Below are 23,479 nucleotides of genomic sequence, written 5' to 3' on the forward strand. Positions count from 1 at the left end.
AAAATATGGAAGGGATTTTGGATCAAGCCAGTTGGGTGTGAGCCAGAACTTGTTTTCTCTGTGCACCCATGTGTGGAATGAACAAGAATTTCTCTCATCAGGTTCTGTGCAGTCTGAGCTTAGAAAACACATCTTCCTGTGTATCCCTGTGCCAGAGTTTATAAATTGGGCAAATTATGCTTCATCTCCGTAAATGTCCTTCATTGCACATTTCTGTGAACCTTTCTATCTGAAGCTCCCATGGAATTGCAGCAGGTGATCATCCCTGTCTTTGGCTGCCCCAACAAACCTGAAGACAGGAGAAGAAAGTTCTTCTGACTTCGGCAATAGCTCTTCCAACTGGGCCTGAATAGGAGGTCCATCATCTTAACAGACTAGAGACCATGAGAGAGAGTGAGAGAGCATGCCTATGCACACACAAATCTGTAGTTGTGTACAACTACACGCACATACACATCCACACACACGTCCACATCTCCAAAGTGGGTTGAGTAGGGAGCTAAGAGAAGATCTTCTGACTGAGGGGTCAGAAGCTAAATGGGACTGGGCATGGTTAATGCTTGAATGGGAAGCCAGCTGGAAATACCAGGACTGTACGCTAGACCAGAAAGTCAAAAAATCCTCTAAGAAGAAGTTCCAAATGCTTGCCAAGGAAACCATGTGAGGTTATTCAGATGAGGACCAGCAGCTGAGCCTACATCAAGGCTTTCTTTATCTTTGATCATATATTGTGTTTTTGGTAGGCCAGCCACTTAGAGATCTAGGCAGGCTCTAAATCATGACCCTGCAAAGATTATTGTCCCCAGACCTGGAAGAAATGCTCCCCTGGCCAAACTCTATCATCCTGCCCATCACCCAGCTTCCTAACAAGCTAACACTTCCATCCTCTCCTGCTGCTAGACCTTTGAAACATTCTGCCAGAAAAGCAGGCAATAAAAACAGGCATCGTGGTGCTGCGGGAGCAGACTATTGATTCGTGTCCCCAGATTAGCATATCTGGCAGATGGAGGCTGTCTAAGAAACATTGCAAGCGGCATCTGTGGGCTGCCTGATGGGAACTCCCTGAACTTCACACATCAGATGTGTGGTCTCAACGTGCACGCTGTCTCTCTCTCTCTCCTTTGCTCAGATGCTGCAAACCTGCCATCAACCAGTTCTGTGCAGCCAAGAATAAACAGTTGCCGCTAACAGAGACCGAAGAACTCGCATCTTGAGTTTTGGCACTGAGGGCAGGAGAAATGCAGGGAGAGGGTGAGGGAGGGCTGAGCAAGCAGGATGGGCTGTGCAGGGAGATCACTCAACAGAACAGCTAGAACTAGATCTGCATCACTCTACCTGACAGACCGTTGCACTACGACTGCATTAGCTTAAATCTAATTACTTTGGAGTTCATGCAAATTGTGGCTAAGCCAATATTTGTCAAATCAATCCCAGCCCACAATCCAGTTAGCTAGCTCGCTCTTGTTTTGCATTTCATCCTTCAATCCTCTTCCTTCCTTCAATCGTGTTTACTGAGGATGGGATTAGCCATCAAACTGAGCCTGGGGTAAGTTCCTGCAAGCACATGGCATGGCTTCAAGCAGACTCCAGAATCGACCGCTCTTCAGCTGCACTGGGGCTGCAGATGCCAGGCTTCCCAGCTGGTATGACTTAGATGTTGCAGTCCCAGCAGAGCTGGGCAGAGGAGTCACTCATCTTTTGCTCCCCTCTTCTTCTAAGCACCTTAAGGGTTCCCTCTTTTGTTGTCCAATCCACTGTAAGAGCTCCATCTGGGACTCCCCTCTGCCTTGCACACAACCTATAGCCCAGGACTGTCCAAAGACCTCAAGTGCAGCCCCCAAAGTTACCACTAGGGCAGGAAGGGAAGGAGGGACTAAATGGGGCATAATCATATCAGGGGTATAGCTAGGTGGCGTAGCAGCACCAATCCTCATTGATTGATCTCAAGAAGCTGAGCAGGGTTGGGCCTGGTTAGGACTTGGGTGGGAGACCACCAGGCTAGATTGGGAAACAGAAAAATATCCAGGAAGAAGGGAAGCAGTCAGTCCCAGGAATCAAGTTCATTTACTTTTTAATCACAGTGACCCAATGTATGTTACTCTGTTATTTGAATCAGATTTTGGTTTTGTCCATGCTGGAGGAGGGAGTGTGTTTGGTTGGGGCCACCGTTGGCAAGGAAGGGAGGGGTGGTGAAGAAGGTGGAGGTAGTGATTTGGTTGGTGCCATTTCCAGAGCACTATCAGACAGAAAGACAGCAGTTTGCTGTCACCTGTGTTAGTGGAGCATGGGGCTGGCACCTGGAAGGTGGTGGTCCTGCCTGGAGCTATCAGAGCAAGGGACGTTCCTACAGGGGTAGCTGAAGATAGACGCAGAGGGGGGTGGAGGATAGAAACTTGTAGCTTGGATGAGCATGCCCCTCTCTGGGTGGGGAGACTGCACCCCTTGGAGTGAAAGAACATGGGGAGGGGGTGTCGGGACAGGGGGAAGGGGGAAACAATCCACTAGCCCCAGCGGTGAGAGATGGGCAGGAAGAATTAGGGTGGCCTGGTGTGAGGAGGCTCTGTGGGAGATGCTGGAGGATGTCCTCTGGTTCACCCAGCAGGAGGAACCAATGCACTTGATAGGAAGGTTATCAGTGGGAGATGGCAGAAAGGGGAAGAGGTGCTGGAGAGAGATGTTATGGGGGACTCTGCTCAGGGGGCTAGGGAGACCAATGGGGGTAGAGTAGAGGGAGACTGAGGTAGTGAAGAGCAGAGAAAGATGTGATGGGAGGTGGTATAAGTGATCTGAAGGTGGAGGATATTACCATCAGTCCTTTGGCATGGTCAGATCACCATGAAACATGTACAAAATGGGTCAGCCTGCCTGCTGACTGGTGGCATCTCTATTGGAGGGGATGGCATCAGCTTCTGGCCCAGTTCAAGGGACTAGTGATTTATTTATTCAGTAAAGCCATTTATGGCTTGGGCCCTTGTTACCTTTGGGACAACCTGTTCCAGATAGAATCTGACAGCTCTTTTCAGTCATGGTCCCCTCACTCTGGATCAGCTTGCTCCCCCAAAATCACGATGACTACAATCTTCTCATCCTACAGCAGTGATTCTCAGCCTTAGGGACTTTAAGACGAGTGGACTTCAACTCCCAGAATTCTGGGAGTTGAAGTCCACACGTCTTAAAGTTGCCAAGGCTGAGAAAGCCTGTCCTACAGGGACACAGTGAAGACTCTGCTTTTCTGCCAAGCTTTTGGAGAAGAAGCACCTTATAAGGTAGCCAGCATTTTATTGGGGGGTTGTTAGCTTGGCCAACGTGAGATGCTACGATGGTTGCCATTCATGGCTTTACTGAGATTTTTAGTATTCCAGAAGTGTGCGCTAGAATCAGTTTCGGTAGGCAGAGTAGAAATATCCGTATAAATCAGTACCCAAAGACCAGTGTAGCCCCTTAGCCCTGCAAAGTTTGCTTTAACACCTCAGTATATTTGTTGGTGGCTGATTAACCTTCCTGGATTCCCATCATTTTTCCAGAAGGATGTATCACAGGGACGGTGATTGAAGGAGAACACAATCCGGGGTCCAGATTTAACAGGTCAAGGGATGGTCCGTTGCAAGCCATTCAGGATGCAGAATGCTGTCTGTTTTGCACGCTGTGCCTGGGACCTTCCCTGGGAGCAAGCCGCCAGGCTGCCCCTCAGCCTCAGTTCCCTCTCTGTAAAATGGGAGCAAAGAGAATAAAGAGCATAATGATACACAGCCAGTGACAGCAAGCGTTCTGTTCTTCATGGATTGCAGTCGACAGAGACATTCTTCTGTTGTTGTTGGAGCATCAGAGCTCTTGGGCGCAATTCCAAAACGATTCCCATTCTCGGCAGAGGCCTAAGTCACTGGTTCCCAGCGGGCAGCTAAAATTGCATTTTGTGCTGACTGGCGCACTCGCAGCATTGCCTTTTCTTCCAAAATGCTGACTGCTTCTTTTCTCCGCAGACTAGCGGTACATTCTCCAGCCCTCCCCTCCTTTGGAGGGAGGGAAGTCACTTAATATTCTTTATAAACTGGCATCTAACTTCAATAATTTTTGCCTTCTCTGTCGTAAAAATGCAAATCCTCCTGGCTCCAGTGCAGTGGTGAGCGTTAATAAGTGATGTTTAAATAGGGTGGATTAGCAGTTTTACTGATATATGAACAAGATCTCCCCTGCTCCCCCCCTCCAATAATTTGCACATGCAAAATCAATTTGAATACAACACACTAAATTGAATTTAGGTTTTGTGTAGGAAATTGCACTTATCGGCGTGAACCATTAAATTTACTGTTTAATATGTACTTTCCAGCTCACTTGGTTAGAATTTCATTGCCCTTTATCTGTATAAATTTAATTAGGCCTGATATCATCAGTATATTATAGAACTAATTAAAGATTTAGATAAGTGTGGAGGGTGTTTCTTTAATGCCCTATAAAGTTCCAGTTGGAAAAAGAAAGAACGTTTCCCCTTGGCTTTGTTGCTGAATTACCTGCAGCGCCAAGAGAACCCCATTTTGAAAGCAACATCAAAGGGGTGCCCCGCTGTCTTTTCTATAATTAACCTGCACACAGCATCATTAGAAGTGTGCTTTTGGTAGGCAATGTTGTCACAATTGTAAGAGTTTCTTTTGCTAAAACAGGTGTAGAATGACTGCTGTCTTCGGACGCAACAATTTGCTAACATGGGGGATCCCATTGTTGCTTAATCAATTGGGTTCCCCAGCCAAACATCTTCTGCATGCTCCATGATCTTCTGACTGTTAGCCTGGCTTGGTTTCCATCAGTTTGATAGTGTTTGGAAACCAGCCCCTGGTCATCATTCACATGCATGATGCATTACATAAGTGCAATTTGAGCACACAAATTAATTCATTTGATTCCATTTTGGGGCTGCCCAACTCCAAACGTTTCTGTAAGATCTGTAGGAGCCCTAAGGAAAGCTTGATGTTATGAAAAATCACCAAGTTCTGAAAAACAATGATGTGTTGTTTTTTTTAAGAAAGAGCTAAAGAAGTTTTAAAATATTCATCAGTGGCATTAGTCACATGTTAAACTGAGGTTGTTAATAGACCAAGGGAATTACAGTTACACATAACATGCATGGAACAGGGAAAAGGCATTAATGCTGCAAGATCCATTGAAAATAATGTTTGTATCTGTGAATGAGCTTGATTAGAAAAGTGCATCCATAGCATTTCTAGCAAAGGGATATATTTACCTGCTTTTGGAAATTAGAAAATTGCAGAAAAGAGAATAATATTCCTTCAGAGAGTAAAAGAAATGGGGGGATCATCTGTCTTTGATTTGATACTTTCAGTAGGGAAGGCTCAGATATGGAAGTGGCCATATCATGCTGAATGTTAAGGGAAGCTAAAGCTGGGTGTTATCAGAATTGCATCTTGGCCTTTAAAAATGCAGATTTTGATAAACTCACAGCAATGAGGAGTAGGATTCAGTGGCTGGAGAAGCTAATGGGAAAAGAACTCAAGGTGTGTATGTGCTTCTGGAAAAGGAGAGGCTAAAAACAGCTGTAGACAATTTCAAGGAGAAAAATAAAATGGAGGACAGCAGAAGACCTGAAAACAGAGGATCCTTACAGGGGATGGAAAGAGGGGTTAGAAGGCTGCATATGCATGTTAGAGAGGGTGGTGTCAGGAAAGCTAAAGCTTAGAATGAACTCAGGTTTGTCAAAGGATACTAGGAACTATGAAAAGCTGGCTTTTTGTATTATCTTTGAGAAATCATGGAGAATGGGTGAAGTATCAGACACCTGGAGGAGGAGAAATATTATCTCTGTTTTTGAAAAAGAGGATCTGGACAACTAAAAACTAATTAGCCTGTACAGATATCAATATCTAGGAAGATTCTAAAATGGGCAATTATGCAATTGATTGTAAACACCTTGAAAACAATGCAGGTATCACCAGAAGGCAGCATGGGTTTGCCAGATGAATCTCAGGTTTCATTGGATAATTTCCTTAGTAGATAGTGGGAATGCTGCAGATATAATACCTCTTGATTTCAGCCAATCATTTTACTTAGTACTCATGACATTTTAGCTAACAAACAAGTGTGGGCTGGATGGCGTGACAATTAAGTGGACTCATACATGACATAAAAATCATACTCAGAAAGTTTACTCAAAAATTATACTCACCAGTGGCTATTTATCAACCTGGAATAAGGTACTGAGTCATGCACAAGACCTGGGTCCTATATTCTGCAATATTTTTATTAATTTTAGTTACAGACCATTAGCAAAACAATAAAAAACAATTTGACAATGGAATCAATGATGTAGAGGTGACAGGCTCTCATTCTCTAGATGTGTCCCAAGAAGAGCAGTCATCTCTTATTTGAGTGCATTTAATGTGGATTCCTTCCTGGAGTTAGGGGTTGGATCTGATGACTTAAATGGCCTCTTCCAACTCTAGGAGTCTATAATTATGTCATGCCAAGGATTGTCCAGGTTTTGAGAAGTGATCAGGAAAAGGAGGGTCAGGAGTGATCTAAAAACAGAATTGGGAACAACTGTGGAAATCTTCTGGAAGATTTGCAAATGTTGTGGATAAGGGAGGGGGAGGAGATTGGAATAAGTCATACAGAGAAGAGATTGATTGGCTTATGGATCAGTTAGAAGTATCCCAGCTCTCCTCTGCTGGGTTGGGCGCAGTGGAGAAAGAAGATGAAAGAAAGGGGGAAGAAAAGTTGAAGATCCTTTCTGGATGACAAGAATCCTTACCAAAATCTTAATACAAGCACAGGCCTTATCCCTTCTCTAGGAGGATTTTATCAAATAGAATAAAATTAAACCAAGTTCTCCCAGATAGCCCATTGGATTTGGGCAATCATTTTTAAGGTGTCAGAAAGAAGAAAAAAGATCATCCTGTTTTTTCTTCTTCTTCCTGGGCCAAGGAAGGAAGGAGAGTGAGGAAATCATCCAGCATATAAATGCATTTCCAATCAGCCCGAAGCAGAATTTCTCCTTGGTGATTATCTTAAACTGAGCTGTGATTAGATGACATCAGCAGGATGTGATGAGCCTGAACCCTGAAATGTCAGATTAGTCCAATGTCTCAAAAAAAAAATTTCCCTCCCCTTTCCAATTCAAAGTTAATTATAACCCATCCTTCTCTCTCAGCTTAAAATCAACCAAATATATTAATTGGTGGCTACTTCTAAGGCTCAGGAACTGCCTACATTGTTTCAAATGGTAACAGAGAGGGGTCAAAATATTAAAATTGGTTGTTTGGAAAAGCTCAGATCATCCATCCATCAGTTGGAATTTCTCTCTTGCCTGAGTTTCAGATGATGTTCAATTTCAGACTAATCTGCGGGAAACTCATATATTGCTTTCTTCTTCCATGGCAGCCTGAAGCCCAAAGTTGGTTTACACTAGGAAGTTGAAAAAACACTGAAAACAAGCCACTTCCTTAATTCTGCCAAGAAAATTATATGGAAGCCATCAAACTTGACTCAAGGGCCTCTTTAATGTTACTGTTTGGTTATAATTCCTGCTGGTTGTCCCACTACCACCACAGAATTCCTGACCGTGCCCATGCATCTTGTCCAGCCTTTCCCAACCCAGCACCCCCCAAATAAGTTAAGCTCAACTTCTGTATTGGGTTGTGCTCCAGCTTCTCTAGAAGGCATCAGATTCAAGAAGAGATGAACCGTTGGATCCTGAAAATGGATTCTTGCTCACTAACCTAAAAGGTCTTTTCTAGCCCTGTTCTTTGAGAAGTTTTATGAGGGGACACCACAATCTGGATGTTGACTCTCCTCTTTTTTAAAAACAAAGTTCTAAAATCTCGGACCAGACTCCATCTCTCTTTTTTTCCCCCCCTGCCATCGCTATTGAATTTTTATGAGCCGCTGCCTCCTTTTCAGGGAAGGCTCTGTGGGGAGAAGTGATCAACTGTGGCCGCCAAAAAAAACAAAACAAAACCTGAGATATTAAAAAAATAATAATAATCTCAATTGGCAAGGCAGCCACAATGAAACAATCTCCCTTGAGTGCCATCAGGGCTCCTCTCCATTTAAATGCTAATTTTCACCTCTAACCCAGGACCTCTCTAAATAAAACAAAGCCCCCGAATGTCTCGGAAGGTGATTTTCTTGACTTAATCATGATCAGGCTTCTTCTCTAGGGGGCAAAAATAGATTTAATAACTTACAGAGTTCCTTAATCTCCAAACCTTACAGGATTCCTCTAGAAAGTAATTCACCACCTATGGCCTTGGCGTCTCCCATTCCACCCTGCTCTATTTATGACTTGAGCCTCCAGTTGTCTGTGTATTCTTCTGTCTCCTCTTTCTCCAGTCAGTTACCTGCATAAATCTGACCTCCTCTTTTGGTTCCTTTTTTAATAGAAAAACACCAATTTTCAAATAAACATGATTTGGTATTGAGAAAAGAAGAAAAGCAATCTTTTGATGAGGACTGCAATTGTCTGTAACAGCCAGTCAGGAAATTATCATACATTTTTAAAAAGAAAAGATTTGGAAGTTACTAGCTATGTTATCTTTGGCATGTATTCTGTCTATGATTATTCCATTAAAATCTGCTCCTAAAATCATATATTTTCTCTACCCTGATCTTCCAAGAAGATCATCTTATCAAAAAAAAAGTATTTGTGATTACATTTGAGGCATATTCAAGCATCCAATAAGCGTTACACATTATTATTGTTCATTTGTTTTCTTGAATTTCTGATTACAGTAGTTCAGATCGCTGTTGGCTAAATCATTTCCAATTCTTTCCTCCAGCACAAGCTGCCTCATATACTGATTTCAGAATTAATTAATTAAACATACTTATATAGCCACCCATCTACCAGAAGGAACTCTGGGTAGTGAATAAGAATTGAAACCATAAGGCACTGGGTTAGGCTGAGGATGGGGCCCAAGAATTGTATGATCCTGTGGATTGGTGATTGTGGGTCAGGTACCTGGTTTTCTTGTTTCTGGTGGTGGTGGTGGTGTGAGCCTCCCAGAGTTGTGTTCCACAAGATTGGTGGCCATATCATTCTTTTAAATAAATAAATAAAACAAAAATAAATAAATAAAACAATGTTGAGGCCCCGGTAAACCTTGCATCTGTCAACCACACCATGCTGGCTCCATCAATACCCCAGCCCCATTGCCTGGGAGAAAAGTCAGGTCTTCACTGCTTTCCTGGAGGTCAACAGGGTAGGGGGTATCTGTATCCTGAACCTTAAGATCCTGAACCTCAGAAGCAGCCTTTTCTATGGCATGCTTGGTCCATCCCATCCAGAATGGTCCCTGGCCAGGAGAGACCGAACTATAGCCCTCCAGAGATAGACTCCAGAGTCCTTCAGTGCTGGCCAGTGGCTCACTCTGGGAATGAAACACCCTTTGTGAGATGGGGAGCAACTGTTTTGGTTGTTTTCTATTCCAGTCACCTCCTGCTTTGATCAGAATGAGGGGAGAATGACCCAACCAGGCTGAGCCCTGGTGAGTGGCATCTCCCAGGTTAGCTACGAGTGAAAGGGGGCCATTTAGTTTTAGGGAAAACAATTTAGGTCTGTAGCCTTGTGGTGACCTGAGAGTCTCATGGCAGAACAGCCTCCTAATGTCACTCTGTGTTTTTCAAACTTGGCAACCTTAAGATGTGTGGACTTCAACTCCTAGAATTCCCCAACTAGCATCAAGAGAGTCCTGCACTGCCATTTCTCCTGGAATGGACCTCTCAGACTGCAGAACGGAGAGTGTCGTATTTTTGTTCCCATTCAAAGAAAAGAGTGGGAAGAAACCTGTTCCCCTGTTTGCCCATTGTCCTTTAAGGAAGAATTTAAAACATGGGATCTTCCACTTTTAATCTGAAACAGCACAGCAAAGAGGATTGTAAATGCTACAGATGGCAGACCATCTTTTCTTACAGATAGTCCTCAGATGGTACTTAGGACAGCAGTTGGGACTGGTTGGAAAGCGTGATGTCATATGGCTGTGCTGCTTAGTGACAGCAGTTCCAGCAGCCCTGGTTGCTGTTGCTAAGCAAGGACCGCACGGGTCATTAAGTGAGGACCTCATGTGACCACAACTCCCAACTTCCTGCCAGCTTCCCCACTGACTTTGCTTGTGGGAAGCCAGCAAGGAAGGCCAGAAATCACGATCACGTGACCACAGGGACACTGCAATGGCCAGAACTCCAAGAACCTGTCGTAAGTACCATTCATTCAGTGCCATCGTAACTTTGAACAGTCACTGGACAAATGGTTGTAACCCGAGGACTACCTGTATTTCTTTCCACTCTCAAACTAGAATGCTCTGGGTGTTAATTTGGGCTTCGTAGTAGAGGCCTCAAGACTTACCCCAGGATAATTATGTATTACAGGAGTTATCACTACAGACCCCTAGGAAGCACTATAGGACTGGTTTTGTTCTTGCTGGAACTCATCTGAACTATCGTGCCCCCTAGTGGTCAGTAGTCATAATCACTGTAATACAAACAGGTCTGTACAATGTGTTGTACTGGTGCCAGTTTCGCCGAAGCACCAATAGCAAGAATTCCGCCCAGGCCTGCTAAGAGTTGTCCTCACCATTGAATCAAGCTCCGTGTCTGCCCTCGCCAGAGTGTGTCTGCCCGGTCTCTTCCCACAGCCAGACAGAACGTTTCTAACAGCTGGAGGCAAAACCTATGAAAGACAGTAAGCTAAATGGCGGATTTCACTATCTCATTATTTGATAACATCAGGAGAACAGGCTGAACCGAATTGCTCTGGCAAAAGACAACAGGAAGCGCTCCTGATCAATATTTATTAATACATTTCCCCGACAAGGGAGGCAAAGACTGAGCTGAGCGCCTAATCAAACAAATATTTTCCCAAACACGGGATGACCGGCCAAAGGCAAGAACAGGCCAAGCAGACTGAGGTTTTAATTGCAGCCAGCTCAGAAGGAATGCTGCTTCTTCCCTTTTATAATGATGGTTTATTTTAAATAAAAATAATCTGATCTTCCAGTGACGGAGAGATAAGTCCTGAAAGCAGTGAGCTTGACTTCTGGCAGAGAAGAGGACACATGTAGCTTGACATAGAGCACTGAGAGTCAATCCTTTCCGATCCCAGACTTCATGGCTCTTCACCCAGCAACAATCTGGAGACTTCAGAAAACCCTCGGCCCTTTTCTCCCGCAGCCAGCCTTGGCTGCAGGATGTGGGCAGAGGAGGAGACATTTTGGACTTAAAGCTGCTGTTCGCCCATCCCATCCCAATCCAAACCCTTTTCTGTAGGGGACCCATTTTAATTCCATCTTAGGAGGAACAGCTTCGCTGTGTGTGTTTTTGGGCCGCCTTTCTCTTTCCTCTTTTCTCCTGTTCACAAACCAAAATGTGTTCTTAACCTCTTAGGTTGAAGACCTGCCTGGTCAAGGTGAGCGGCGTCCGAAGGGTTACCTCTGCGGAGGAAAAATGTTGTGTTGCAGGAAACCCCATGGGAAAAAAAGTAAAAAAGAAATGGCTGTAGCAAGTATTAGCAATGCGATGATGGAAGGTCTGGCTTTGCCTTGCAGGCAGTATTACGAGATGCTGTACAACACAGCAGACGAGGTGCTGAACCTGGTGGTGGACCAAGGAGTGAAGTACACGGAGCTGGAGTATATCTATGCCCTGCGTTTGCTCCACCGCAGCCAGACCGGTGTGGGAGACCAGACCACGCAAAACATGAGGCTGCAGCGCCTCAAGGAGATCATCTGTGAGCAGGCCGCCATCAAGCAAGCCACCAAGGACAAGAAGATCACCACCGTGTAGTTCCGGCTGCTGGAAACCAGAAGGAGCCGCGCTTCTCTGCAGCCCGTAGGAGCAGAGAGGGGAAATGTCTCTGCGGGTCATGTCTGGGTATTCTGTCCTTTTCAGTTAGCTTCTCTGCTGGTGTGGGGCGGGCAGGGGGAATCGGAGACCTTTTTTGTGGCACGCTGGGATTGTTCTGTCTGTGGCATAAGAACTGGGACTGAGTGCAGTTAATGGGGAGTTGCTTCTCTGTGAGTTCCAATGGGTGGATAAGGGTGGGGAAGAGGAAAAGGAGGAATGTCAGTCGCCTGTTTGATGCAGAGGGACCTGAACTGGAGAAAAGCTGAGGACCAGTTTCTAGCCAAGGTTCAGCTCTGTAAAAACAAGAGGAATTGACATTGCTCCCGTTCCTGGCTGGCCTAATGCTATTCTGAGATGCAGCTACACTGATGTTAAGGAATTCCTTTTCCCAGAGAAACATTTGGGATCATTGTTTAGCAAAAATGATGCATTTGGCCAAGTTATGAATGTGAGTTCCTTCCAGAATAAGATCATTCTCGATGAATGGTCATCAATTTTCAGTATTTGTCACAATTATCTTCATGCAGGTATGTGCTGCAATTAGCTACCTGGTGGTGTTGGGCTTTTTTTGTTCCAGAGTGTGGGTCCTTATGCATAACTTTAGCAGTTAGAACTTAGTAGCATTTTTTTTTTTTTTGGATTACACCAATTGAAGATGCTGGGTTTGCTTGCACAGTGCATGTCATCACATTAGCTTGGCTTCAGGACCCCGCCTTGCAGAAAGGACTGGCAATGGGACCAGTGGAAGTTGAGATATTTGCCTGGCAGATGCCAAGTCATCACTACAAGGCTATCAAAAACCGAAATGTGGCCGATGACATTTGAAGGAATGTAGATGGATTTCAAGGAGGGTTTCCCAGGCATTCACGTTGCAGAATCCCATCACAGCTAGTTCAGATCTGATAACACCCCCTTCTGCCTACTGCGAAAAAAACTTGGATCGGTCAAGACCCTGACAACTTTGAGAACTCAGTGGGCTATTCTTGCTTTATTAGAAACATTTTTGGTGGTGGTGGGGGGGGCAGCAACATTTTACTGTAGGAAAGTCTGTATGTTATTGTCTGCCTAATGCCTCCATCTAGAACACAAAGCAAAATCACTTCCTCTGATCTGATCTGGTCCCGTGTTTTCCATACCCTGTTTTCCTCTTGGTTCAGCTGGAAAATTAAAAGATCATTTTGGAACTCTTAATTCTTGCATTGTGGGCTCCTTGGATACACCAGTGCTCTTTTAGAATAATTCCACCTCTTCCGTGGAGGGGCTGTTAAGAATGGTTACAAGCGGGGCTCGCTGAGTGTTGGGGGCTCCCTTCCCATCCTGCACATGCCACCACGTGAGGCACAGATCAGAGAAATGGCTCTTTGAGGGCTACAAAATCCCAGATGGTCTTTTCGAAGGCATGGCTGCTCTGTGCTCGTTCGTCCCCATGAGCGGGAAGAGAGCAATTTTCACCAGCCTGCTCCAAAAGAAATCTTTTATCCCAGCTTTCAAGCAGTGAGCATTGGGAAGCATCCACCATGGTAGGAATCATCTACAATTTGATCTTGAAAGGTGACTTCCTTTGATGCTTTTGTAGGAGTAGAAAGGCCCTTTCATGGGTGAATGGGTAGCCAGGAGATAGGACTCCATTCCCCGTTCTCTCTTGCAAGGGTCCCCAAACCCTTTAATTGATTTAGCTGCCTTGTAGGACGCACAATCCAAGTCTAGTTTTTCTTCAGAGGAAACAGCACAATATTTGTGCAACGGCAGCTGGGTGGGAATTGACAGGTCTAGAGGAGGCGTGAAGCACCTTCCTTCATGGCTTCTGATCTTCCATTCCTTGTGATTCAAGGGTAGCCAAGGAGGACTGACCCATGGGCCATTTCATGAAACAAACATTGTGTTACCCCCTGACTTCCAGTCTGGATAGCTACAGCCCAAACATCTGGAAGGCTCATCCTTCAAAATGCCACTAGTGCTGAATTACTAGCAAGGATGCATTTATGTGGGCTAGGAAGAAGATCACATCAGCGGTAAAGGTTCTTTGTTTCTGAGCTGTGCCAGATAAATCGCGCATTGCCTAGATTACATGTGCTTGTCATCCCTTAATACTGCACACAACTCTTAATCATTGATACATGCAAACGTCTCGCTTGGATATTTGATCCTCAGAAGGCACCCCAAGCGACGTTTTTCCAGAGGTCTGAAAGAGAAATTTCTGCCACTAGCAGGGAAGATGTTGCCGTGCTCTACAGCTGAACACGGCCTCTCCCCAATGACCTTCTCTCTCCCCTTATCTGAAAATAGTTACAGAATGGAGTTTCCCCATTCGTAGCAGCTGGATGCAGAGAAAGGCATCTTCTGCTGTCAGAAAGCACAATTTGAAGTTCAGCCGAGAACGAGTCTCACGGAGCGCTGATGATTCGCTGGTGGTTTGGCCAAAAGGCTGCAGGCGAGGAGCCATCTCAAACCCCAACCACCCAATCTTCTGCGACTGCCGTGTCGTTCTGCTCTCAGCACAAGAAACGATAAGCATCAGTGCCATGAACAGTCTTACAAACTGCCGTGGATGAAAACAGATTTGCTGACTATGATGCAGCAACTGTGTGCCTAAATTGGATTTATTCCTGCTTTCCTCCACCCCGACCTGCCCTGCCTTGCCTCTTGACTCAACCAGATTGATCAAAACAGCAAGAAAAGGCGAACCACTATGCAGGTGCACAAATGTTAAGCCCACTCCTGGGGAGGAGGGGGGGCACACTTACCTTTAAAAGAAAATCCAATTAAGCGGCCCGGGTAGAAGGTTCCACCGAGGCCAGAAGGATGATGTGGGGATCGGAAACCGAATCCAGGAGACTGGGTGTGACTGAGAGCGGAGTCTGTAACTAAGAAAAAGGGGAGATTCCCCTTCACCAGACAACCACCATTCACGGCTGCTTTCATTTGTTTTCCGGCACTAAGTAGAAGCTGGACCCAAAAGGCCCTTCCAACTCTAGAATTCCATGGGTCTCTTTTGTCATCGTATGAAGCGGAAATGTCAAAACTGCTCAGCCATAAATCCCAAAATGATTTGCGCACAGGCACCAATTCCACAGTGAGGATCATGTGCATGCACAGGTCCTATTAGCAGCGGAAGGAGAGACCCAACAGGGGCTCCAGATTTACCTGCAACTCCCACTGGCTGCCACCCCCACCCTTCTCCAGGTAAACTCTGACCACCCCACACGGTCCAGCTGGGAGAGGAAGCCACAGGTTAGTCCCCAGTGGAAGCAGCCTTCAGAGCATTCGGAGAGGTCAGTATTAAATGCAGAAGAAGATAGAAACCCTTTTAGAAGTTCTGTTTTCAAAACTCCCTAGAAGCCAAGGCAAAAGGGAAGGGCGGAATTAATGACACCAAGTCATTAATTCGTTTTGGCTCAGGGTCCTGTAGGAATCCAGCCATTGTGGCTTCTAAATCCTGGTTTATGGCACATTAAACAAATCCTTGTTAAACCATAATGTGTGATCTGGGAGTCCAGAGCACCAGTATCATTTAATGGATAAATTGTGGAGCTAGGAGCAAGCAGCTGTTCATTCAGATCTCAGGTCAGCTGGGAAGGTCACTGGCCATGTTGTCCTTCCACTTCAGCTCTTTCCAGAAGTGGTTGTGACTGTAAAATTGGACAGGAGAGGGGAAGCGAAATTAAACCAGTTGGTCCCGGGTCTGCTGGACTATATTGAAATCTGGTGTGGCTGAAAAATAAAGCAAAAACACAAGACCTCCAGGCGATCTGTACAAAGGGCTGATCTTTGGGAGGTAGCTGTGAGAGTGACCAGACCAATAGAGGTGTTTGGGGCTGAACCGTAACTCCCACAATCCCCAGTTAATCTAGTTTGTTTGCTAGGGATTATGGGAGTGCTACTGCCAGGCATCTGAAGTTCACTGGTTTGGGGAAAGCTGCTTGGATATGACAATTCTTGCAAGAGCCATGGACACGTAGGAAGTCTGGGTGGGAAAAATGAAGGCTCTGTGTTTGGGTGGAGGAGGGCGCATGTCCTTTGCACCAGGTGCCGTTGTGCAAATCACTGCCATTGCCGTGGCCAACCCTGCGCTGGTCAGTGCTGGACTGGGTAGGATTCAGGTGGGAACCAGGAGAGTGTTCTGGAGTTCTTGTGTTATTCTACACCATCCCCGTTGAAAGACATAAGACTGGTGTTCTTACACAATTTCTGTGAAAATTAATAAGGCACGTTTGGCAGTCCTGGTTAAGTGTGTTCTTAAGAAACAATATACCCAGAAACCTGGCTAGCAATGGAAGGAGTCTGCAGACTGGCCAAAGCTTCATGGCTTGGTTGCATGCATCAGCAAACATCTTAATTCAGACATCAAAGGGTTTGCTTGGTTGTTCGTTTTTTTCTTTTCTTTTAAGCATTCAGTTACCATGCTGGGGTCAAATATGAATTTTCAGTAGCCTTATTTGCATCCTATCAAAGACTGGTCCTTTCCCCATGGCGTCAGCAGCAGCACGGCGTCTGCAAAGCGATCCGAAGGGTTAGCAAGACAGCTCTGTGACAGAGGCGCTCAGGGGCCGTGGTTTCCACTCTGCCGAAGCCGAGCAGATGGAAGACACTTTTTTCCAGTCCTGAAGTTTTTAATAACCTCTTCTCTTGGCTGAACCCTTGCAAATCCCAGCGGAAGGAGCGGGCATTTTCCAGATGGTGGGAAATAAACTCTGGAACACTTCAGTGTGGAGAACTCATTAACCTAAGCAGGCAGGCTGCCAGGTTCCCCCGAAATTCAGGGAAGTCCTTGGAAGACCATCCGCTCTCTTACACATGCCCGCCAAGCCAGTAGTTCAAGTCGTCCATGGATGGCTTGCCAGCCTGACTGTTAATTTGATTACGGGCGGCCTTTTCCGTGCACAGAAGCCAGCTGGTCCAGATGGAATCCTCAGCAGGATCTCCAAAATGGACAGTTTAGGAAAGGCCCTTCTGCAGCCAAGCCAGGGCCTTGAGCTGAGGTGAATAGCGGGCCGGTCGGGGACCCCAATGAAACCAAATAAACCTTATTTCGGAAGAATGTTGCAGGATAGCTGTGTGGGTCTGGGGTAGCAAAAGAACTCCTGATTTTTTTTTTAAACAATGTTAGAAGGAAAGATACAGTACTTGCTTAATATTTCCTTTTTTCACACCCTGTTACTTTAGCGCACCCTACCCCCAAACAGCATCAGAAGTGCTCCGAGTCCGTTGCTTCCAGAAATTAAAGCAATTGCTTGAACTTTCGTATCCGTGTTCGATTAACACAGGGTACCTTCTCATATCCTGACTTAGTCTGACTTACTGATTGAGTGGATTAAAGGCAACGTCCTTAGCTGCTTGTAAAATGGGAAAAATGAAAGAAAAGTTCAGTCCCACTGAGGGAGCTTTAAATCAGTGTTTTTCAAACTTGTCAACTTTAAGATGTGTGAGTTGACGTCCACACATCTTAAATTTGACAAGTTTGGAAAACGTTGATTTAAATCCATCCTGTGGCTGCCCGTGAAACGGCAGTGCAGTCGTAGTAGATCCAATTAGGGCCTTGGCCCATTTAGTCCAGCATGGTGGCCAGCTAGAGGCTCGCAAGCTTTGACTGGTAGGTTGTTCACTCTGGCTCCCAGCAACCAGTTTAAAGCCGGCTGCCTCTGATTCCGGTTAGATTTCTAGAAACGTAATGCCTTTGTCCCATCCAGAAAGTGCATTTCCCTCATTTAGGTGAGTATGATTGAAACAGCCCATTCTCTCTAATTTCACTGCCAGCTTTAGCTGCTGGGCCAGGGCGGGTCACGGTACAACTTTATTTCTAACACGGATTGATGTGGACACCAGGATGTAGTGGGAGTCTCATTTTGCCCCAGGGCTGAGAGAAAGAATGCAAAAAATTGGAAGCAGGAAAAGGGTGCCTTCTTTTAACTCAGCTGCCTTAAAAGGTCTCTGCTTTTTCCTTATTATTCCTCAGTGTTTGGAAAATATTTTTTCCCCTTTAGTAGTCACGTCCTCCTTCCTTTCCCAGTGCCCCTTTTAATGTATAGTACTTTGAAAGAGGCATATGAAGTGGATTTAATCTATCATAACCTCTTGGTGTAATTCATCTCAAGCAGAAGCGGAAGACCTGATACATTTGCACAACATGGCAACCGTGATTAAGAGGAAGCCTATCTCTTCAGTTTTAGGGTTCAGCGTACAATGGGAATGGTTTAATTCAATAACCAACTTCAGAGTATTGTGCAAACCCAGCTGGATAAAAAAACATTATGACTTTGCCTTTAACGGGGGGGAGTTCTACCTACCTGCACGCTATTGTACTTGGTTAACGGAACAACATTTCCTAAAAGGATTGCAATGTTGGGCAGTTACTGTTTTGCCACCTATTTCAGTCATTTAAATGTTATTCATATAATACTTAAAACAATGATATAGCCCGTGCTTGGTCAAAATGGGGGCGGGGGGACAGTGTTTTTTTGTTTTTAGTTTTGCCCACGCACTCCTTGTTTGCAGTTTAAATAAAATTTAATAAAGTTTGAATGACAAAAAGTATCAGCCAGTCGCACGCTGTATCCTTCGTTTCCTTGTAACGGTCCTGTCTGAGCATCTTCTCACCCGCTCATAAAGGGGCTTTCACATTTATTGCCATGAAGATAATGAAGGAAGTCATTCGGGTGACTTTTATTACCCTGGGTTAGAACATTTCCCGAAGGGCAGAAATAAAAGTCAGAAGATTTCTGCCGTGAGAAGTTTCCTTTTCTCTCCCCGCTTTTCTCTCTCCTTCACGGACAGCCGCAGCAATCAAAGTTTATCCTGCCGTTTATTCTGGGCGGAGGGAGAAGGCAGGAGGGTCAGGGCAAGGCTGGGTCAGGCAGGGCAAGGCTGCAGGAACCGAGCATCCCAAAAGCGAATTTGGAGCGACTCTGATGATAAACATCGCATAAAAAACTGGCACGGCTGGAAAGTCGCGTATAAGCAAATGAGCCCCCTAATTCACATCTCAGAACGAAACGTAGGATTCAGAACCGCCGGCCAGAGTCCATTGGAGTTGGGCGGCTAATGCATTTAAATAAATGAAAATAAATTATCTCCCCAGCACGGCTCTGGTGCCAAATTGGGGCTGTTTTTACCGTACTGCCAGGAATTCATTCCTCTTGGCTAGACCCATCGCTCTGCGTCACCCCCCTAACAGCCCTCTAGGCCAGGTTAGGCGGTGGAGGAGCCTGCCCCGCGGCCTTCAGCTGCCTTCCCTGCAGGAACAGGCTGGAAACGAAGCGGGTCTCGGCGCCCGCTTTCGGGGTCAGCCCCTTCCCAAGCTCCGGCCACTGCAACGGCCTCGGGTGAGGAAGAAGCTCAAGGCTGCCCCGCGTTGAGGCTCATTGGCATACGAGGCGGTCCGGCTTTCAGGATGCTGCTGTTGCAGTCGGACTCTGTTCGGTGCAGTCCTGGTGGTTCTCGGGGGTCTCTTTCCCGACCTGGCCGACCTCGAAGGGCTGGCAACATGGGGGCAGCGGCCTTTGCAAGCCTCTGAAAGCCCTTTCAGGCCGTGTCAAAGCAGCATCCTTTTAGCATACAGGGCAGGGAAATCGGGGGGCATCCAGAGGTCTTCCACCAGGATGTCCCTGTGCCAGATGATTGCTTATATCAGTGTTTTTCAACCTGGGGCGCTTTCAGAGAGGTGGACTTCAACTCCCAGAATTCCCCAGCCAGCATGGCTGGCTGGGGAATTCTGGGAGTTGAAGTCCACCCCTCTGAAAGCGCCCCAGGTTGAAAAACACTGTTCTAAAGTCTGAACGCCAAAGACTGCAATGCCCCCCCCCCCGCGCTCCTTCTTCACGGGTCGTCCCGCCTGGCGGCGCGGCCAGCAGAACCGAACTACGCTTCCCGTCATGCCCCGCTACGCGACGCCCCGCCCTGCGCACGGCGGCGACGGCGACGTCCCGCGGCAGGCCCCGCCCCGCCCCGCGCGTCGCCGGGCAACGGCCCGTCAACAAGATGGCGCCGCCCCGCCCCCGGGGGCGCGGCCGGCGCGGAGCTTGAAAGCCCCGAAAAGCGGCGAGATGGCGCCGCCGCCGCCGCCCTCGGCCCGGCCCAGCGCGCAGTCCTGGAGCAGCCACTCCTGGCGCGGCGGGGGCCGCAGCTCCCCGGGCGAGGAGCGGATGGCGCTGGGGCGGCCCTGCTCGGGGGCGTCGTCCGCCACCTTCTCGTTGCTCCACGGCCTGCTCGACGAGCGGCTCCCGCGGGACCTGGAGCGGCTGGCCGTCTCCGAGCACCCCAGCGCCGGCGGCCTCTCCTCGGAGCAGGAGGAGGAGCTCCAGGAGGGCGAGGAGGAGGAGGAGGAGTCCACCGAGTCCGAGCCCGAGCCCATGGAGGAGGAGGTGCGGCGGCGCCCGCGGGCCCCGCTGCCGGGGTTGGGGGCTCGGGGGCCGGGGAAGGCGCGCCTGCGCGGGGCACTGCGGTATCGGGGAGGGGCTCTCATTAGGAGACTTACGGGGGGGCTCGGGGGCTTTGCGAAGGCGCGCCTACGCGGTGCATTACGGTATCGGGGAGGGGCTGTTATTAGGAGATTTACGGGAGGGGCTTTGGGAGGGCGCCCCTACGCGGGGCGTGGCGGGAATTGGGGGGGGCTCTCATTAGGAGACTTACGGGAGGGGCTCGGGGTCCTGGAGAAGGCGTCCCTGCGTGGGCTGCGGTGGAGTGAGGGGCGCTGTGGGGCGTCCGTCCCTCGTCCTGGGCACGACGGCAGCTTCGGGTTTCTTTGGTGGAGCGGCTGCGCCCCCCCGACGGCGAAGGGGTCTGGGTTGGGGGCGCCCGCTCTTGGCAGGGTGCCCGGAGGGGCTGGAGCTCCCTTGCTGAGCGACCTCTGCCAGGAGCAGCCGGGCGGCCGGCGGGCTTTCCTGGGCACAGTCCCCAAGAAGAGAACGGGACCCTTGAGGATCTGTTCCTGGGGGCCACGGGGGGAAAGTCCCTTGGGGCTTCCCTTGAAGGAAGTTCACGAAAAGAGGGGCCGTGGGGGGGGGGGACCGGACTGGGCTGCAGGGAGGAGAGGCTGCCCGCTGGCTTCACGCACCATCCAGAGTCCGCTGGAGTCGGGCAGCCAATACAGTCAAGTAAATACTGATGATAATAATAGTGCAGTAACTTGCAAAGGAGGCCCCACTCTTGGTGCACAGAAGAAGATTTCAAAGCAGTCCAAAGCGGGTCTCTTCGGGGGAGGAAGAAGCCCCTGAGCCTGCATAGAAGTTAATCCAGGAACCGCCCAGGCCTTGCGCAACCCGCTCAGGGCCACATTTCACTTCCGAAGGGGGCAGCGCCAGACTCCTTGTTTGAGCTGGGGGGGGGGGTTGCATTTCAAGGGATGAAACGTTAGACGGACTCCTTCTCCCCCTAATTCCCAGCCCCCACCACCACCCCATCTCCCAAAATGGGAAAACCAAGGGGCTGAAGTTTTAGGCACCATCTATTTGTGGGAGGAAGCCCTCTCGGCACCCCCCAGGCCACCCATTCTGCAGCCCTGATTTTGCCCAAGTGGACCCCCCCCCCAATAATCTGGAGGCCCTTCAAAGGCCAAAGGAGCATCTGCTGACCTAAACGGGGGAATTTATAAGGCCCATATAAGGTGCCACAAGACTCTGCTTTTGGCTTCTGGGCATTGGGTAGAGAAGGAGAAAAGAAAAGCGGCTCTCAGGGAATGGAAAGACGGAGGGAAGGAACAGTAATCTGTAGGCAAGCTGGTGAGCTGTGGGGAATTGTTTTGTATTACAGCTCCCATGATTCCCAGCCAGAGCGGCCAAAGTCTGACATTGCAGCTGCGAGAAACCAATGAGAAGTCTTGCTCTTCCTTCCTCTGAAACTGAATCTCATAGCATTAACGGGAAAGGCTATATCCTTGATAGAACAGGAAGGGTTCGTTGAAGAGGCTTCCTATTGTATGAATAAATAAAAAACATAATTAAAAAAGAACAGCCTTTCCTGTTAAACCATGGTATCGTTAGGCTAGATAAAATAATTTCTTCCTTGCTCTGTCCTTACCCCACAGCCTGACACCAACCTGCTCCAGCAAGCTCTGAAACCTTTATTTTTCCGCCGTCAGCTTATCTTCTTTCTGAAGGGCCCTCACACAAGGGGCAAGACTGCTCTGTGCTGGGCATGCCTTGCCAAGCTTTGCTCTGCCACAAGAGGTGAATCTTGCACTTGGATTATTCTAGCCCTGCCCAACCTTTCTTTCTCTCTCACAGGAAGTATTTGATGGGGTGCTGGATGAAGGTGCCGTTGCTGAAGCCCTGCGCACGCTGGGGCGTTCTGCCTCTGGCACAGAGCGTGTTTACCTTCATCTGTTACTTTCGGTGAGTTTATGAAGACTTCGCACCCAGCACTCTCCAGCCGAACCACCTATCCCAGTCCTGTTAAAACAAGGATATCTTGCAATGCTCTTTTGATAGAGTTCCTCATCATGTGCTTTTGCTACACTGCATGTTGGTTATTTAAATCCAAAAATGCCTCATCTCAGAATCTCTTCCAGCCCATTGTCCTGGAGAACCAAGTTCATTTAGAAATACTGCGTCCTGGTTCTTAGAATGTTTCCAGCAGTTGTTTTTCGTATTCTCTATTTTAATTATTGTTAATTACCTTGAGATTCAACTGAGTAGAAAGGCAGAGTTTAAATCAAATAAAGAAAAAGAGTCTAAAAGACCAGTACGATGCACTGGTTAACATGCTGGAAATCCAGATTCAACTCTATCTTGGACTACAGAAGCTCACAGGGTGACTTTGGACCAATCCCTTTCAACCCCACCTGCCTCATGGGTCTTTATCCTAGGGATAAAATGAGGTGAGATGCCTATGTAAGCTTCCTTGAACTCCTGGAGAAAAAGTGGGATATCCAAAATCTCCCCTGGCCCTGAAAATACAGCTGTTCTATTGTCAGCTTCCTACAAACGCATCAAAATCTTGTGAATCTTGTTTTCCAGGTTGTGAGGTATTTGTAGACACTGTGGGAAAGTTATGGATATTTGGACCAATGGAGCAGGATTTTTTTTTAACTTTCTCGTGTGTACTGCAGAAAGATATCTGCACAACAAATGTTTTCATAGCCTAAAGCCTTCCCATGTTTCTAATCTGTTTCATTGGCTGGATTTTTTCTGGACTTCAAATACAGCAATGAAACTGAGCAAATCTAAATAATTGAGAATAGTAAGTGAGGCACTGGATGTCATCCAGTGTGAATGTCCTAGGCTGGATCAGGGATATTCAGGGAAACGGAGACTACCTCTTTCTTAAGCTAGTGGGTTCCAGCTCAAACCCTAGAACACCTAGATGTTGGCTAGATGCTACCCTTGAAACACGGAAGGAACCATCTGTTCAGTCAGAGGATTTGTTCATTCAGGGCAGGATTGTCAACTCTGTGGGTGAGCCATCGGGGTCTCAGGCAGAATTCCTCCAGATGATCTACTAGAAAGACCTTCTGAATACTCTTTCCCTTTTTCTTCCTCCAGGATCGCTGTTTAAGTGACATCAGTATTCTTTGGAAATACATTCATCTTGAGAAGCTAGATCTTTCCTACAATAAAATCAGTGGTACGTGAGCCCCATAGCTATAGCCCCTCTACATGGTAAATCATTTTAGAAAGAAAGAAAGAATCTTCTCGTCTCC

General features: G+C 47.3%; 2 protein-coding genes across 2 annotated transcripts in view; both read left to right on the forward strand.

Moving 5' to 3' along the window:
- The window catches only part of EXOC4 (exocyst complex component 4), a 390,468-nt gene extending 377,430 nt beyond the window's left edge, over positions 1 to 13,038 (forward strand). Inside the window, exon 18 of the mRNA XM_088141428.1 lies at positions 11,550 to 13,038. Within this exon, the coding sequence (XP_087997554.1) occupies positions 11,550 to 11,787 (238 nt within the window). The 3' untranslated portion in view covers positions 11,788 to 13,038. The remainder of the gene's footprint in view (positions 1 to 11,549) is intronic.
- A 6,805-nt stretch (positions 13,039 to 19,843) lies between these two features.
- Positions 19,844 to 23,479, forward strand: part of LRGUK (leucine rich repeats and guanylate kinase domain containing) — a 54,531-nt gene continuing 50,895 nt past the window's right edge. The window contains exons 1-3 of the mRNA XM_088141429.1: positions 19,844 to 20,204; positions 22,065 to 22,172; positions 23,322 to 23,403. Coding sequence (XP_087997555.1) covers positions 19,887 to 20,204; positions 22,065 to 22,172; positions 23,322 to 23,403 — 508 coding nt within the window. The 5' untranslated portion in view covers positions 19,844 to 19,886. The remainder of the gene's footprint in view (positions 20,205 to 22,064; positions 22,173 to 23,321; positions 23,404 to 23,479) is intronic.

The sequence above is a fragment of the Python bivittatus genome, unplaced genomic scaffold, assembly GCF_059951505.1.
Source record: "Python bivittatus isolate LINGU-HERP-01145 unplaced genomic scaffold, Pbiv_v1 ctg000330_np1212, whole genome shotgun sequence".
In the NCBI taxonomy this organism is placed as follows: Eukaryota; Metazoa; Chordata; class Lepidosauria; order Squamata; family Pythonidae; genus Python; species Python bivittatus.